The 18,347-nt window shown below is 33.1% G+C and overlaps 1 protein-coding gene across 15 annotated transcripts in view; it reads left to right on the forward strand.

Annotated features, from left to right (window-relative positions):
• OtopLa (proton channel otopetrin-like a) overlaps nucleotides 1-18,347 on the forward strand; it is a 42,891-nt gene that overhangs the window by 22,393 nt on the left and 2,151 nt on the right. For 3 of the 15 annotated variants that reach the window (XM_085200502.1, XM_085200503.1, XM_085200510.1), the window contains exons 2-15: nucleotides 337-492; nucleotides 1,985-2,148; nucleotides 11,161-11,345; nucleotides 11,432-11,664; nucleotides 11,970-12,053; nucleotides 12,639-12,753; nucleotides 13,247-13,407; nucleotides 13,518-13,683; nucleotides 14,029-14,199; nucleotides 14,750-15,097; nucleotides 15,579-15,795; nucleotides 16,673-16,957; nucleotides 17,531-17,768; nucleotides 18,148-18,315. In XM_085200502.1, the coding sequence (XP_085056628.1) occupies nucleotides 364-492; nucleotides 1,985-2,148; nucleotides 11,161-11,345; nucleotides 11,432-11,664; nucleotides 11,970-12,053; nucleotides 12,639-12,753; nucleotides 13,247-13,407; nucleotides 13,518-13,683; nucleotides 14,029-14,199; nucleotides 14,750-15,097; nucleotides 15,579-15,795; nucleotides 16,673-16,957; nucleotides 17,531-17,768; nucleotides 18,148-18,315 (2,664 nt within the window). In that variant the 5' untranslated portion in view covers nucleotides 337-363. Of the gene's footprint in view, nucleotides 1-336; nucleotides 493-1,984; nucleotides 2,149-9,291; nucleotides 9,629-11,160; nucleotides 11,346-11,431; nucleotides 11,665-11,969; nucleotides 12,054-12,638; nucleotides 12,754-13,246; nucleotides 13,408-13,517; nucleotides 13,684-14,028; nucleotides 14,200-14,749; nucleotides 15,098-15,578; nucleotides 15,796-16,672; nucleotides 16,958-17,530; nucleotides 17,769-18,147; nucleotides 18,316-18,347 lie in introns of those variants that run through there. The other 12 variants (XM_085200504.1, XM_085200505.1, XM_085200511.1 and 9 more) reach the window with 10 other exon arrangements.

Consider the following 18,347-nt stretch of genomic DNA (forward strand, 5'->3'; position numbering starts at 1 on the left):
GGAAATAAGATAAGAAATTATAGGGAACTACTACTGTAGTTTCCTGTAATTTTCATTTAAGTACATTCAATGTATTTAATTTTAAAGTATCACTTAAAAGCTTATACCACACTTAATTTGGTAAGCATACAATTAGCAGTAGGTTTCCAGATAATCTATCCATACCCTGATGTGTACAGGATACAGCTGGAAGCTACAAATGTAGAGTAACCAAATTTGTTTCATATTTCGCATTCGCATATATAACTCTATAATAAGATTCAGGAAAATGTATAATTATGTTACAATTTAATAAAATTTGTAATTGTTATATAATAAATAAATATGTGTCGACAGGTGCGCGTTCGCGAGTTCTACATCGCGATGCAGCGTTGCCCCTACATCCACGAGATGAAGGAGCGGCTGCTTGGCGCACCCATAGACGGCGTAGAACGCGACCAGCGCGCACAACCTGAGCCCCTGCCCGACCCCCAGGTCGGCACTATAGTCAAAGTAAGTTGAAATTAAATATGGTGAATAATATTTAAGAAACTGAGAGATGAGAGATCTCTTTTTTTAACTCGGCATCTCTTACTCAGTTCTGTCTCTAATTGAGGAGGAAATCAAAAAATGGGATATTTTTACTATTTTTCTCTAGCTATAAGTGCATGTGGGAATAAGCTTTTTTTAGCCCATATATTCAAAAACATTCGCTAGTTATTGGGTTCTCTATTAACAGCTGTTATAAAAGAATATTTAAAATTTTAAACAGTATGGATGAAATCAAAATTTTCCAGGCGTAAGTATGTTCGTGATGTAATTTTAAGTGCTCAACCGTACTTAGTTCATTAACGTGTATTATTTTAAAGAATAGTGGGAATTTTTTCTCAATGTATAATTAAACACAATGTAAACAAAAGGCTATGATAATTTTGAATGATTTTGTATTTTTAAGACACGACAGGAAATAAAGGTATTTAGAGAATATTAAGTATTGATTGATTTCTCTTTGAATTTGTACATAGAGTAAAACAGCTATTATATGGTTGTGCTGTTTTGTTTTTATACTTAGAAGATATTAACGAAAATTATTATAAATGTAAAATATACTTACAAATATCTAAAACCATAAAAGTTTAGAAATTTTATGGTCTCTTTCCATTATTCCTTATATCTATGTATGTAGGAGGCTACGCCTGGAGCTGAAATGGCAATCTACAAAAAGATATAGGTTAAGGGTTCTCTAATATATTTATTCGTCTGAGAAGTGCCCTTGGGTTTCAAAGCGACCTCGATGAAGGTAATATGTGGAAAATGAATATTTAACATGTGATACATGAAGTGCTAAAACGAGAAACACTCTATATATATTATAATTACTTAGTTATTAGCCGGGAAAGATAATAGAGAAGGTACTCGACTAACCTGTATATTTTATTATATGTATGTTTGTTTTGGAACTATTTTGATAATTATTGATAGTTAGATTTTTAACCCTAAATTAATTTATCAAAATTGATTTACACTTTTCCAAAAAAACCGATAATATTTATTACTGAAAAGCTTGAAAACTAAACAAATATGCTTAGATTTTTTTTCACGCCGTCCTTGTGGAAAGGACATTTATATTATAAAAAAACTGCATTGTCATTGAATTGAAATGGGACAGGAGGAAGTTGGACAAAATGGCTTTGCTAGACTTGACACTGATAAATTGATACATACATACTAGAAAGATATATGTACGAGTACATAGATGAGGCTCATAGCAGTAAAATGGAGTTAAAAACAAAAAAAATCGGTCAAGTAAGAGTCAGTCTAGCGCACCGAGGGTTCCGTACTAATATGATGACCATGAATGTAGATCAAGTTTGTAATATGTCATAACCAAATCCTATGAATGAGCTATTCTTTTTGTTTTAAGATATGGAACTTTAGACTCTTACTACGCATAAGTGTATATTTGAAAATTGTTTTTTTAATAAAAAACATAATAATTTAACAGCTGAATTCCGACGGGTACGGGTCGCACACGTCGCCGGCGCGCGCTCCTCTCGTCACGGACGAGTGTGAGGTGCCGGCGGACGAGACCGACGCCCTGACTCCCACCGAGGCAGTGCTGCGGTACCGCGCGTGCTGCCAGCCGGAGACCAAACCTAAGAACGCCAAGTACGTAAAATTTACTTTCTTATTATAATCATATGTACTCTAAAGGTTATTTACCTACTTATATAATATATTATTAAACGCATTGGGTATTAAACAAAATATAATAAATATTTTTTTTTTATGTTTTTCGATACATTTACATGCAATTGGACATCATTACAACTATTTATCAGTATTCGATACATGAGCATCTAGAGCACCGGTCAGGCAAGTCATGAATTGACCTATTAACTCATAGGGGACAAATAAAACCGATACAAAAACTTCATCAAACAATTTAAAAATAAATAAGGGGGAGGAAGCTGTAATCAAAGCACTTCCATGTAGCATGATGGACAATCGATTAAATGGTTCCTATATACTTGTGTACATCAAACGAGCACGTGTGGTATGATGGCCTCTCCAAACCCACCTTAATTATGAACGTAATAAGGTTGTTGAAATGGGCAGGGCATTAACTGCCTTTCAACGCATGGACAGAGCGATCCTTTGATAATGGAAGATCTATCTTCTTAAAGACTACTCAGTTTTCTATTAATAGAACCTGCAGACTATAGCAACCTTTACTTGAAGCTTTTTTTATTTGCAATTTCTTTCAAATTTCTTGTTTCTGCTGAATTTATATGCTAAATCGATCGTTTTATTCTTCCGTGTTAAATCTAATGTTAAAACTTAAAAGCCTGGGCCTAAATTCACGACAGATACGTCCTATCAGCGACACGGACTCGTGTAACTTGCGTCATTATGTTTATAATCATTAGATAGCAGATTAGTAAGCAAAGTCAAAGGAAATATGTACTAATGAGAGATTGAATACAATCAATACAAATAAAGCTAAAACAGTTCTCCATCGTTTTCATAAATCACCACCATTATTATCAGTCAACCATCAACATATACCTTGTTATTTTTGAATTTAATAAAGCTCTAATAGAAACATCTATTGGCGAATCGCATACATATTTCATAATGACGTCATCATTTCTCATGTTTCATTAATGGCATGTCCTCGTCCGTACCCTGGTTAGGAGTTGGGCATGAATTTATGTTTATCGTTCCATCTTAAGGCAGTGATTTATGTTCTAAAGAAAACTTTTTATAATTATTAAAGGCGAAAAGAGTTTAATATCTATGTGAATCTGTTTTTGTCAATTTTTGTAATATAGAAACTTTTCTTAGATTATCATATTACAAATATAGATATTTATTAGTTTCGTAAGCTTCATGCTATAGGTACCCCGCAAAATTGATCATCTCTTAAGCAGAATCAACGCATTCATTTGTGAAAATTGTTCCTTTTGATATTAAGTTTTTTTATATACAATGAAATACGTAGATATTTCAATATTGAGATACAAATATAATTGATGTTTAATCTTTTAGATAAATTTAAATATTGGATACTTACTTAATTATAGAATCCTCAAATAAATTGAAGGATAAAATAAAAAGATTTTGTTGCTTATTCTTTTATAATTATGAGTAGATATTAATCTAAAGCGATAGAAATGTTTTATTCAGTTTCATTACAACTTTTAAGGCTTACGCCCATATAAAAGTAATGATGTATTGTATGCAGCAACAAGGTTAGTCCCACCAATATTATGTCATTGAAGGATTCGACGTAAGCCATTAGAATTACTATAGCATTGTCAATATAATTAGTATTATTATTTAGTTGTTTGCCGATTTGTTTATGCTATAAATCTTTAACTATTGCGATAAACTCTAGTGAGTGTTTTTAATTCTTTCATTACTTATTTAATAAAAAAAATTCACAACATGGAAGTTGTAGGTGATTGTCGAAATTATAATAAAAATTGAAGAAAAGCCTTTCATGACACATTTATAATCTTTTTATTAAAAATTCTTCATTTATTAAAATAAATAAGCTTTTTTATACTAAGTAAGTAAGTTAGCAAATAATATACACATATTTGGTCAATGTTATTATAAGGATTATTATAAAGACATTTTTAAAAAGGAAATCTTTTGGTATAAAAGTTTTTATTCATTAAACATACAGCAAAACAACCAGATTAGCAAGTACACCAGCGCCATCTAGCATTAAAGCAATAACTAAAATATAGAATGAACTAAAATAAACATGAAAATATGTTTACTTACAAAATTTTAAATTTCGTTATCCTATTTCTAAAAATGATGGCGGTGTAGAATTCTTAATTGCGCTATCGCTACCTTCATGCCGATATAGTAAATAGTATAGAAAAGTGTTCCGTTTTGTCTAACCGAAAGACCGGGTCTCTACATCTATATTATATTTTTGGTTTTACATTTATTAGTATACTAAAACTTAACGTAGTCAGAGAGAATGGAGCGCACTGAGAAGTATACAGTGTGATAAGTATATAATACAGGGGGGACGGTTTATTAAGAATGGTCCGAACGAATTGATTGTTTTTACTATCAAGTAAAGCACACAACCACGGTTATTTTGAAATTATAGACATTTACTTCAATTCTATTTATATATAAAAGCTCTTTTCTCATATTTACGGCACTGTACCTTTTAAATATTATTAAATATGGTGCCTTAAATATTTAAAATAAATATTTTAAATGCTATGAAGAGTGAGATTATAGATACGGAATAATATTTTATATATTTTTTAATTATCTGTTGAAATTGTTACAATGTCAATGTCATAACATAACTCATATGTCATTATTGTATGTGAATTGTGAAGCGTTTTGAAATTTGAATATTGTTAATTTTCTCACTGTTGAACTTAAACAATTCTTTTTTGTTCGTGATTTGACTTGTGATTATTAAGTAAAAGGTATAAAAATAAAATTATTCGAGTCAGTGTGTATAACAGCAAAAGTGTAAAAGTTAAAACTTTTTTAAAAATAATTATAATAAAAAAGTAAATCAGTTGTAAATTGCAATTTGCAGTAGTAGAATATTGCAAACGTCGAAATATGCGACGACACGGTTTTAATATGAATGTAAGTATCTAAAAAAAATTCAATATATAATTAGGATACTTTTTTTTCTGTAATATACAAAAATAAAGTACTTAATTGTCCTAAAACTAAGATTTTATTACATTTGTTAAATCACTTTACTTTTATTGCCCATTTATTATTATTTTGTCATTAATTTTGTTTGAAACTGCAATTTGGCTTAAATTATATTTATAACTTTTTAATTTATATTTATGAATTTTTAATATACAGGTAAATTTTCACCAAAACCATTATACAACTAGATAAGCTTATGCTCAAATTTTCCAATTTGTCATATATTTCTATCAGACCTAATCTCTATTTGTCATTTCTTTATTTTGAAGATGTTTTCTTTGGGATGGGACAAAATATTTAATCAGCTTAGTGGTGAGCAACACCCATGCTTTTTTTTTATTTTTTATTATTTTATTAGTACCACTTAACAATATATACAAAAAGTTAAACTGTGTCCTGCAAAACTCTTTGTGAGTTTGACTGCAGGAAACTTTTCAATACCGCCATTGTTAGCTATATATTTTAGGCTGTTGTAGTGCACAATAATGTGCACTAATGCTGCTAATAAAATGCTGTTGTAATGGACAATGTGTAAACATGAGTTACGGGTTTGATAACCACTTTGGTAACAATGGAAAACATGGCATTGCATTCTTCCACTTTACCTGCAATGCCTCAAGAATTGCAGAAAGTGGAGAATGGAGTGTTTTAACACTAGGTCCCCTCTGTCTTCATTTCTATATGTGGGATTCAGTGTTAAGCTGAAAAAAGGTTAATATAATAAAATCACGTGTGACATTAAATGTGTCAATTAATGTAAATAAAAAATAAATAAAATTATTATTACTACTATTTTTATCTGAATCATTAAGCAATATGGAAACTTTAATATTGCCACAAAAACATCAATATTCGTTTCCCATTAATGGGGATGTTCATGTTATGAATACCAAATAATGCAGGCCAGGCTCATAATTGATGACTCTCAGTCTACTACCAGCAGTTATGTCATTTTGCACAACTTTAGGCATCAATATATACCCGCTGAAAAATTAACATTTTTCCTTCTTTGCTCGGGTAATGAGCAACAAGGTTGCACAAGGTTGAGTTCCGCCGCTCAACATGCAATACCTACAAAATTCGGCGGAAAGTGGAGAATGGAAGCATCTTAATTGAAACAGAGGGCTTAAAACTAGGTTCCATTTGCCTACACTGCTACATGAGGGATATAATGTGAAACTTTTTTTTTTATAGCTGGTTACATATAAAAAGAACCGTGAGATATATTTATAATCTAAAAGCTTGAGATTATCTCTATATAATCTGTATAAAAAATTCTGACAAGTAAAGCTTATTACACTGTTCAAGAATATTTAAAGGATAAACATGTATGGAATTAATGTCTATTGAATGTAATGCAGGATAGCTGCCAGCAAATTTAGTAGATTGTACCATTGATTTTGAAAAGAGCAACTGTTGAGTTTCTTGCCGGCTCTTCTCAGCAGAACTGCCTTCCGAATCGGTGGTAGCTTTCTGTTCATATGTTCATTAGACGAATAATATATATATATTTTGAATTTGAATTTGAATATAAAAGTGTTAAGAAACGTAGCCAATATAGAAGAAAGCATAACTGACACCCATTATAACAGAAACAGCCTTGTATGTAGGGTTAATATCTCGCGGAATAATTTCCGCAGCTGCAACATAGATGGCGTTGTACTACTTTAGATCGCGCTATCGTTACGTTCTGCCCGAGTGTACAATTTCGAACTCGACGGTGGGTCGGCACAGAGAGAACCTAGATAAAATATCTAAAATTATTTTTTTGGTGCAGTCTACTCGTTATGTAGAGACTGTATAATATAATATTTTAATTAAATAAGTAAATTAAATGATCTTTGTAATTTGTATACATGTACATGGCATTTTATTATATTTGCATTTCGCAATTTAAAATATAATAATTAATTTAATTATGCATTATCCTTTAATTTTGTCAGTTAATATTAATTATCAAGATTGAAGATTAAGTGCACATATCCTATATTTAGTATCTCTTAATATTTATTCTGTGTGTGTTTATTTACATTATTATTGATTACAACTATTATATTTTATTAACACTTACACACACATTTCAAACTTGAAAAACGACAATATTTCATAAATTGAATTTAATATCGTATCGACAAGCTACAAATATTTTAGTAAGAAATAATCAAATTCTATCTAATCTATAACATGCTTCACATTTTAAAATCTAAATCTATCTATACTTATAATAAAATCGTAAGAGGGTCGGTGTCTGTACTTGGAAGATATTTAAAAAAAATGTTATTGGGAACCTTTATTAACGTAATAGAACCCAAAACAATTATTTTTAAAATTTTTGTCGGTTTGTCTTTGCGTCTGTTATCGCTAATCTCAGAAGCGGCTTAACCGATTTAGATGCGGTTTTTACTATTGGATTTTGGAAAGCTTCCGAAAACATATAGGGTTTATTTTATTACAATCGGTTCATAAATAAAAAAGTTATGTCAACTTAAAGTATTTAGTTCGACAAATTTGGTAATTGCCGTAAGTTTTCAATTTCTTTATTAATATTTCTATTTCAAACGGGCATAGCCCCGCACGGGCCCTCTAGTTATAAATATGAAAACAGACGTGACGTGAAAAAATTGCACAATTTCTATTTAGAATATATGTGACGATTTTAACATAATGAATGTCGAAGTAGGATGAGTATGTGCAGCTAATTAAATTAATACCTCCTTGAAACCGCATATGTTTTGCAATACGAGCTAATGTCCACCTTTGTGTATGTAAATGGTATTGTAGTAAAGCTTAGTATTACAAATATCGTGTTACAAATTCCTAATAAAAATTTATATAATATATATAGAATATAGAATATTTTTTAGCAGAAAAGGCAAATTTATAAAAATAACATGTTTTATATTTATTAAAAATTATTGATTTTTGATGGATTCAAGAAATGTACGAGATTAGATAAGAATGTGTGTGTAACAAGTCTTCATTCTACGTTTAGCATCATATTAAAATTTCAAAACATTTAATTTTAACTTCAACGATGCATAGAAATTGAATCCGTGTAATTTATTTAAAAATATATTTTTCATAATTTCAGATTAGGATTAAAAATAGCTTTAACATACATACTGAATATATTAATTCTTTTAAATGGATCATAAATAGAAAAAGCTGCAGTTTCATAAACTCTAAAACTCTAAAAAACTAAAAAAAAAGATATAAAATATAAAAATATATTTCATAAGTCCGCTAACATTTTATAATGTAGAATAAGCGTTTCATGTTATCGTTATCATCACGAAACCTCGTTAGATACTTGTCTTGAAAGCTTGACCCAAAGCTCTATTATTTGAAGTGGTCGAGTTCAGTATTACGTAGTGTTGTGCTTTCACAGGGTTCACCGCCCTGTTACAGTACGGTCAGTATTCAATCTGGATCGAGCATGCGCGCTTTTATCCTTCTAGACAGCTATTATGTGACTTTTAGCGACTTATAATGGGCGGACATTCAACCGTCGTGCATAAAGGCCGTGATGAGAGAGGCTAGGGCTGCCGCACCCGTATGTGATGGATTCTGATTTCTGACTGAGAGCAATTTTGATGGGTGTTTTCAACCAAAGGCCGGGTCAGTGGGTCGCGCAGCTTCCCAAAGCTTCTGGGATAGACGCGCCTATATCGACCGCGTGCCGCCAGATTAGGGCTGCCACCGTTCTGTTATTGTATTTAATTGTAGATAATACTTTTAATTGCTATATGTGACTAATCGAAATGTAAATTATAAAAGCGTGGTTAACGATGAATTTAAATCAGATATTTTTTTCTTAAAAAATATATATTTTAAAATATAACTCTTATAAATATAACTTATAGGTATATTTTTTTGTTTTAAGGTCCTCTTAAAAATAGCTTACATGAAGCAATCAATGCATTGTTTAGACTACCCTTCCAATATCACCCTACGTATTATTACAAATATCCCTCACATGTTAATTGCAATTTAGAATATAGGGGCGTCGATCGTTGCCGCCCCTGGCTCGGGTGGTCTTACGCGCAGCATCCATTTCTGCGCAACTCTCGGCGCACTTGAGCCGCGGGTTCTGGCAAAAGCCGCACCTTCGTGTTTCCGGAATCTCTTTGCCTTAAAAGGCTCCCTTTAAATCCTTCTCAACCTGGTCCTTACCCTCAGTTCATCATCCTGTGCTATGTCCAACGTTGTGTGAAGTGTCCCTTATCAAGTGAAGTGCGATGGGGAAGGATAAGCACCTGCCCATGGAGGCTGAAGTGAAGGTGGCCACCGTGGAGCTGGAGTCTGTGGATAACATGGCTACTCTGCCTGTCGGTCAGCACCGCCAGCAGGGAAGCGATATAGCTATAGCCGAAAAGCATAACACCGCTAACAAAGAAATGGAGCTGAAGTGCGTTCAACCGAAGCCGTCAAAGAAGTACGATTCCGCCTAAATATATCATTTGCGTAATAAATACAGGAATTAATAGAGTAGTCTTTTTAGAAATGAAAGGTTCTATTTTAAACACTTTTAATTTTTTTTTTAAATAAAATTTTAATTATATTAATGGTTTAGCAATAAAGGATCGATGTATCTTTAAAAGTGATAAGTTTTTTTATATTTCAATTGAAATTTTATTTTATTTAAATATATTTCTAATGTATATTGTACCTATAACTTTGTAGTAACTATGGAAATATATTTTTTAATTTTATTGAAAAAAAATTACGTGTAAATCTTAAATATTATTTATTGTCCATTTTAAATACGAGTATTGACCAGCGAACGCCTCGCGGGCAGCAGTAAAATTCTAATTATATTAGGAAAATTAAATAATATATATAAATTTATAGTATTAAAATTATTGCTCTCTAAATAAAAAATGTTTTTACTATAATAATTATGCAGATATGTAAAAATGCTTATTACTTACTTCGAATTATTATTGTGATTCAACAAATTATATTTTTCAAATATTTTTAAAATTTATAAATATTTTTAATAAGTAGGTATTATTTTAAATAATACTTTTACATGGCTCAGTTTGCGGGATTTTGACTTTCTTTTGTCCATGACCCAGAATACCATAACGCGACGGTTAATGAATACGGCCTGCACTTCTAGTGCGCTTAACCTGGATTTTCTGAAATATGCATAATCTGTTCGCTTTATTTTAATTAACATAAAATATATTATTTTGCGAACAATAATTATGATTATGAAAAGATGTTTTCATGTGTTGTCTTTGTGAAGTTCGTGTAATTATGTTTAAGCGATAGATATAATTTAAAATTATAAAAATTAATTTTTAAAATTCAAATAATTTTAATATATTATCTACATTTTCTTTGAATATATAAATATGATTTTATAATACTACAAATTTTTTGACTACACCAACTATGACAGTTTTTATTCCTCCATAAGTATTCATTCTAAAAGAAGTGCATGTCAAGATGAGAGCAATCTACCCGCCAAGAGTGGGTTCGTGCAGTCGTATGGTGTAATAATACCACACATGGAATAAAAAGACTTTTAACTTTTAAAATGTAAACTATACGGTTATAAAAAATATTTTGTATAATAATATGCTGTTAAAAATACATTAGTCTTAGATCATAGCGAAGCCAGTCAAACTACGAAAGCGCCGCTTATTTAGAATTAACAATAAACTCAAATTCATTCACATTATGCATCTCCATTACAAGATTTATCCTAGCTTAGAAACTTTGTCCTAGCGAGACCGGTCTTGTAGCTGAACACCAAACCCATATACACAATTGCAGGCTTATAGTATTCTTCCACAACGCTATACTGATCGTTATTTTTATTTAAACTATATAATATATTGGACAAATACGGAATGAATTGGTTTGCCTGAACAATAAAAACAATTGTGGTACAGTTTCTATGTAAAAAGATTCTGTGTTCTATTCAAAAATGATTTTTATTCTTTTTTTCATTTTCAGAACTTCGCTATTCATTATTTCGAGTTTCATCTATGCGAAGCTTCTGGTAGTTGTGTGCATTGCTTACGTCATCAGCGATGTAATCACTCACAACCTGTCTCTCTACTACTACGAGGGATTTTTCACTTATTTGTATGGCGTGAGCATATTGTTCTTGCTATACGTATTCTGCTTCTTACTTCAAGGTACATTGGCTCACCATTACGTCACCTTATATAATGTTTATAAGCAAAATTAAATACTACAAGGATTACTGCTATCAACTTTACAGAAAGCGCATGCTGCAACGGGAGTCCTCCTAAACCCAAACCCCCACCCAAAGAAAAGAAACAGAAGAAAGAAAAGGAAAAGAAAACCAAAGACAAAGAAGGAAAGGATGGAAAAGATGGCAAAGACGGAAAGAAAGATGGCAAAAAAGATGGAAAAAACAAGGAGAAGGACAAGAAAGAAGCTTCTGGAAAGGATAAGGCAGCAAAAGAAACCAAGAAGCAGAGCCAGTTTCAGGTACGCAACATAATATTTTGTTTGAAGCACATCATCAGCACATCCAACCCATTGTTTATAACATAATTATTCTATCATAATATATTTTGTTCATTGTGTCTGTGTTAGTTAACATACACATTATTATAAATAGATTTTTGATTTAAACTTTTGTGACTTATTAGCTATCACACTTTCGCAATTTTTTTATCTGCTTTTGTCTTAAAACACCAATTTTGTAAATGCTTCTCTAGAACGTGACCGGCGCATGACCCCCTTTTGTTTATGCTGCCTACTTTTTTGTTTTTTCCATATCATTTGGGCAGGAGGTGTATCCCCGTAAGATGCGTGATAAAGTACGACAACAACAATTGCAAATACAAATGGCGCAATTATATGCCTCCGAACAGGTGAGGTATCTAGAAGAATCCTGCTTATCATTTGCGTATAATCACGGAAAGCTTTGGATGTGCTGTTGTAATGTTGTGTGTTTGCAAAATTATATAGAATGCTTTATTATCGGCTATTTCACCGTTTTGCTTCGTCGGAATTATTTGAAATTATAAGTTATTCCTAATATTAAACCCCAAAAATAATATAAATATGGTGCATTCGGGTAATTTCCAAATGAGGATATTTCTTATAATTGCCTCTATCAAACGCAGCAGTATTTCTTCCATTGTTAACATTCATCCAGTACAGAATAGATACCCTAAGGTATCCTAAAATATCCTGACCTACTACCGAAATACAGCTGCGTTTGGTACGTCAAAGTAATTATTAGAAATACTCGATTTTCAGATACGATATGTACTTGTATTGTACTTTTATAGCCGACTACTATGTGCTTACGACATATGATTGCATATTCGTCTAATCTAAAATCGTATGTCGAAATTGATTCATAAATCTCCATTAATAATATTTACCGAAACAAATATTTATTACCAATTTTTTATTCTACTATTCTTGATGTATGCATTTCTCTTGAAAAGCAACAAGACGTAGTGGAGCTTGAAGCGGGGCCAGTGGCGCGACCAATGCGACGTCGCAAAACATCCCAGAACGAACACAGTCATGGCAGTTTCTTCCTTCGAATTGGTGCTATTGGTAAATTTCACATTTGTAACCTTTTTTTTTATTGTGAGAACCTTTTTACGCGTACGCCGCCCCAATGGGAATTTGAGCGGGTTATGTGGGACTCATGGACCGGCAGATGTAGGCCGTCCACACTACCTATTAAAATCTTACGATGCTCTTCGACTACCACAGACCGGAGCTATGGGAGCCAAGGGTTTTTCCATAACCCCGGTGGCGGGAACCTGCTAGATGTTCACGTAGCCTAATATTTTATTATGACGTCTACTTTTTCTGGCTGTAAAAGGCAATGTTTTGTTTTTATTTTCCCGATCCTCTTAACTTAACATCAATTTTGGCGAAAAGATGAGAACGAAGTCGTTTTTGGCACTACGTTTTCTTTGTCTACCTGCCATAAGCGGGATAATGTATGAAACTAAAAAAAAATCCTACATATTTTACCATTGACAATACTGCATATGACCTATAAATGTATTAAGAGGATTTTAAAAGTTTTTTTTTACAGCATTCGGCCTCGGAACAATGATTTACAATGGCCTGGAGTTTGGAACGTTCTTTGAATTGCCATTAGAGTCCCCCTGCTATTTGATATTGAAAGGTGTAAATCCTGTTTTACAAATGGTTTTCACATTTATGCAAATGTACTTTATATTTATGAATTCTCGTGTAAGTGTAATGTAATATTAAATTTAAATTTATGTTATTATTAAATGATTTAAATTATATAATGTACTGTTTCGAGAGAGATATAATAATATATCAATTTTATTTTCCAGCTGAATATTCATCGATTCAAAGTTATTGCTCGTTTCGGTTTAATGCACGTAGTAGCTACAAATATTTGTGTATGGATACGTACGTTAGTTCTGGAATCACTGAAGGAAATTACTGATTACCACGTGAAAAATCCTCAAGGTGTGCCCGGCGAGGGTGTACTTGGAAGTAAGGCTTACTTACAGATTAGTTTACATTTTACATATATTTGAGTATATTTTTTTTAATATATAATCCAAAACGATGAGTTCAATTTTGTAAAATAAATAAATAAATCAGCTTCACGCTGTATCCCGCACACAGCAGGGTAGGCAGATGAAACCTAGGGTTAAAACATTCCGTTCCCTACTTTCGGCCGAATTCGTTTTCGAAGTCGAGGCAAAAGCGTGGTGTTGAGTTCTTTCACTCATCACGCAATGTCCCCAGAATTTGGTTTCAATTTTATTATATTATGTATATATATGTGCTTGTAAAAACATATAATTTAACAAAAGTATTATCCCGCTTTAATAGAAGTCATCCGGAAGCATACTTTAAGACACTCTGGAAAAGTATTCGGAGCTATTACTACAGCTGCTACGACTTTAGCTTCAACTGCTAGTAATATTGCAAAATCGACCGGAGAACAAATACTAAATGTTATAACGTCGACTTCTACCGTTCCTCCAACCACAGCGCCTACGAGTAAGTATTTATATTTTAAATTATGTTCAGTTCGCGAGGTTTAAGCTGAGCTTTACATTTGTGTTAGTGATCACTAAATGTAGAGCCATGAAAAAACCTATTAAAAATAAAGTTTAATATTAGAATTCAAACATAAAAAATGTGCGTTCATAATGAATTGCTCTGTTTTGTCATTAAAGACAGCGTTCTGTCCACAATTTGTTTCTCTTGTTTTTACTGCTTGCTCACATACCAACCTTATCTTTACTTTAAATAAATCGAACATAAAAAATAATATTGAGTATTAAATATGTGACGCCGCTATAACTAACTACAAGAGGTTGCCAAAAAGTAGTATAAACCGGTTTTAGCCAACCAAAAGGTGCGTCGCGGTTGATGGGCGACGTCACACCTCGCTCATATTGATGCAAAGCTCAGCGTAGAACTAACGGACTGATAACGTTTGTAACCTGTTTTTTAGATCCGTAACTAAAATAATGTTTCCCGACATGAAATCCATTCATTTATGCATGTACATGTTATTCAAATAAGCATTGGACTAACTTTTCAGCGACTACAACACCTAAATCTAAAATATTTAGCTCTCTAAAGGCCACCTTAGGATATGAACCGGTTTCTTTCGTCGAACCCAATAATAAAAATTATTGGCCAAACGATAACCCTTTCACAACCACGTCCACTGTAGCGCCGATAACAGTAGGAACTGACAAAGTGACGCAAACTCAAACAGCTATGTTGGAAGTATTCCAATGGCTGTATTCCTCAACAATGAAACCGATTATAAGTACTATGTCAACAATAGTGACACCCACCACTACTGGATCGTCGTCTTTAGAGAGAGATGAGTGGGGGAATAATATAGAAACGTATCGTGTCGATGAACCACCACATTCACCAGGTTTGTCGACGGTGTCATCTACACATTTGGTCCGCCGTAGTAGATATTATAATTTGCGTCTTGTCATTTCTTTTTTTTTTACAGTGCAGTCCGCGAGCCGTGACCGCCCTGAAGTTAGCTTTTTTGAACTTTTGCGTATCGTTCAGTTGGGACGAAAATAAACAAAAGTAAGGAAAGTCTTGAAATCAAATCTGAGCAGTTAACAAGCTAACTTTAGAGCGGCCACAACTCGTCGACCGCAGTGTATTTTTGTAGGTCTAGCAGCACAACGTTTTTTATTCACGTGTAAGCATGTTGGTGTCTAGTTTTCAATTGCACAAAACGGTTATTATATAAAGCTAAGAGTATACAAAAAACTGGTCGCCATTTATTGTAATATATATAAGTTGCGTTATAATAGATTTTTTTCGTGTACATATATTTTTGATTTATATTTTTATTTTCTTTAAGCTATATATAACAAATTATAATATTTTTACAGTTAACAACGCTACGGAAATATTTGAATCTTTTGATGGTCTCAATCCTGCTGCATTAATTGCAAATATCGATAACACTACTGTTTGCGGTAGGAACCCAATTATGGGTACTATTGTGTCTGATTCTGCTCCATACCTGTACCCCTTCATCATAGAATACTCATTGATCGGAGCTGCTGTTATTTATGTTATGTGGAAGCATATTGGACGATACCCGAGGTAGATATAATTTAGCATATATTTTTTAAATTTTTATTTATAGGAAACACTTTCTTCTTTTCGTAGTTAACGATAAGTGACGTTAAGTTTTGTAGTTATTAAAAAACTTAAATGACGTTACTCTTTAAGGACAAAAATATTTTAAAAATCGTATAAAAACCTGAACTAACCAATAAACTGAACTAAACTGAATAACGAGATTCGAATCCGTGCCTCTTGGAGTGGTTTCCAAGCCTTATGACAGCTAAGTCATACGTTCTTAACAAGCTACATCAAGTGTCGCTACATTTAAATTTATATAAGTTTTCTAAAATATTTTTCTATCCTTAGTTGGGTTTTGTTCTCCATCCAACCACTTCGTCAATATCTCGTTGTATGGATAAACCACGAAAGAGTTTGTACGTTAGAAAGAGAATGATATATAATAGGACAATGCATGATAACCAGACCCTGTTAAAATATTGCCTTCACTTAAGTCAAAATTTTAAAAATATATAACCACTTACTAAGTCATCTTATAGTTAAAATGCACAACTAATTGCACGAACATTAGAAATTAAACCGTCGTGGCGCGTGGATCGAGTGACTAGACGCGATATTTTCATCTCTTCACTCTGGTAACAAGGAAAAGCGCCACGGCGTTTAGTTCCTCCACTAACACGCAATGCCTGAAGAATTCGACGAAACGTGGCAAACGGAGTATCTTAAGTACACAAGTGTTACCAAAGATGAAGATTTGAAGCGATGTCTGGACGCTTTTATATGGCAATTCATAACACCCCTTAATTTAGAAAGCACGATTTGCACGAATATCATATCATTAACACCAAAAACTATCGCATACGCAATTGACGTGTGCGTACGTGTTTGGTTGCAGCGTTGCCAACGACGAGGATCTGGAGCGACGTCTGGAGGCTGTTCTGTCCCGCAGGGCGGCGGCCATCGCGGCGGCGCAGCGCGGCAACAGGGTGGACTGCGCGGGCGCTTCCAAGGGACTCTTCTGTGGTCTTCTGTTGCTCGTTGCTTCTCTCATCTGCTTGATACTCTTCTTCGTGCTGATTAGACACCAGGAATTGAAACGCCTCTCGATTTATTTGGCCGATGTCTCCCATTGCGCTTTGATGGTGCTGTCCATTTTGGCTATACTGATTGGTTTTATTCGGTAAGTTTTCAATTTGTATGTTAGTTTCGGTTCTATAGTACGATCGAATCATGGCCCCTCTGAAGTTAGCTCCAGATGGCCGATTTTTTAAGGATGCTACTTTTGGTTTTTTTTTAATTTCCTTCTGTATTAATTAATAAACAATGCACAAAAGTTCAAAAAGCTTAACTTCAGTGCGACCACGTCTCGAGGGCTGTACTGTAATTTAATGGTTATTTAAAATTTTATGCTAGTAGTCAGTGGGAAAATCGCTTATTTAGATATAAACTAGATTTGTGGCTAATATTATGTTACACTTTTACACAACTTAAATAGAAGTTATAATTGTTATTTTTTCACTTTATGTTTACTATTTAGTTTTTATATTATTTATTTAGTTCTGTGTCTTATTTGTTGTTTTTGTTTCTTTTCCTGTAATTTCCCACATTTCCTAACCCTCACTTCCTATTATACAAAACGCTCCAATACACTTCGCATGTGCCACACTTTTTGTTAACTTCCGTCATAATAAAAAAAATTCAATGTTTAACACTTGTCTTAATTTGACACATTTGGTTTATATAAATCGAGTAGTGGTAGAAAAATGCAATGGAGCTCGAATCCCTCCTCCTGTACCGAACCTCTCCGCAGGGTACAATCGCTGAAGTTCCGTTCGGAGGAGCAGTCCGACTTGAACGACATATTACTTCGTGTCTCGGCGTTTGGGCTCTTCGTGTACGCGGTGTTTAGCGTCATTGCCGGTGGGATGGGTGCGTTCACTCACGAACCTAATTTGTTGGTCATGATTACTGGGTGTTTGAGTGTTCTTCAGGTGAGTTAAAGTATAAATATTTATGGGAAGACAATGTTTTACCTACAAATGTATATGTTTTTAGTTTTTTTATTTTTCGTATTTTTAATTATGAGATATTTTTTTAGATGTTGAATGTGGTGATCATAATGATGATATTTTACAATGAGATACTTGAATATTGTTTAGGAAGCCATCATGGTGAAGTGAGATAGCTTCCGACTGTAGGTACACACGATTACCAAATGTTCCTTTCGGCGACATCAATTATCTTCTTTTTTCGTTCTCATAAGACAAAGTATAGCCTTGAGTTCCGTATTGCCTCTGTTTCTGGCGGAAAGTGTAGGTCGGAGTGCCATTCAGTGACAAGGCTCCCCATTAATAAATATTAACATTTTAGGTGGTCCTTCAATTGTTGTTTATCGCTGATGTGTCTCGTCGCCGTGTACACCTTCCGGAGCAGGAACGCAGCAAGCCCGCTCGCCAAGCTGTCACTTTCTTGCTTATTTGTAATGTGACCATGTGGCTAATTTACACGTTTGAAGCTCAAAAAGTCCTCGCGAATCCGGTAAGCTTAAGATATTAACAATTCTAGTAATC

Source organism: Heliconius melpomene, chromosome 17, assembly GCF_056956725.1.
Source record: "Heliconius melpomene rosina isolate 202511_hmr_F chromosome 17, ASM5695672v1, whole genome shotgun sequence".
Taxonomy (NCBI): Eukaryota; Metazoa; Arthropoda; class Insecta; order Lepidoptera; family Nymphalidae; genus Heliconius; species Heliconius melpomene.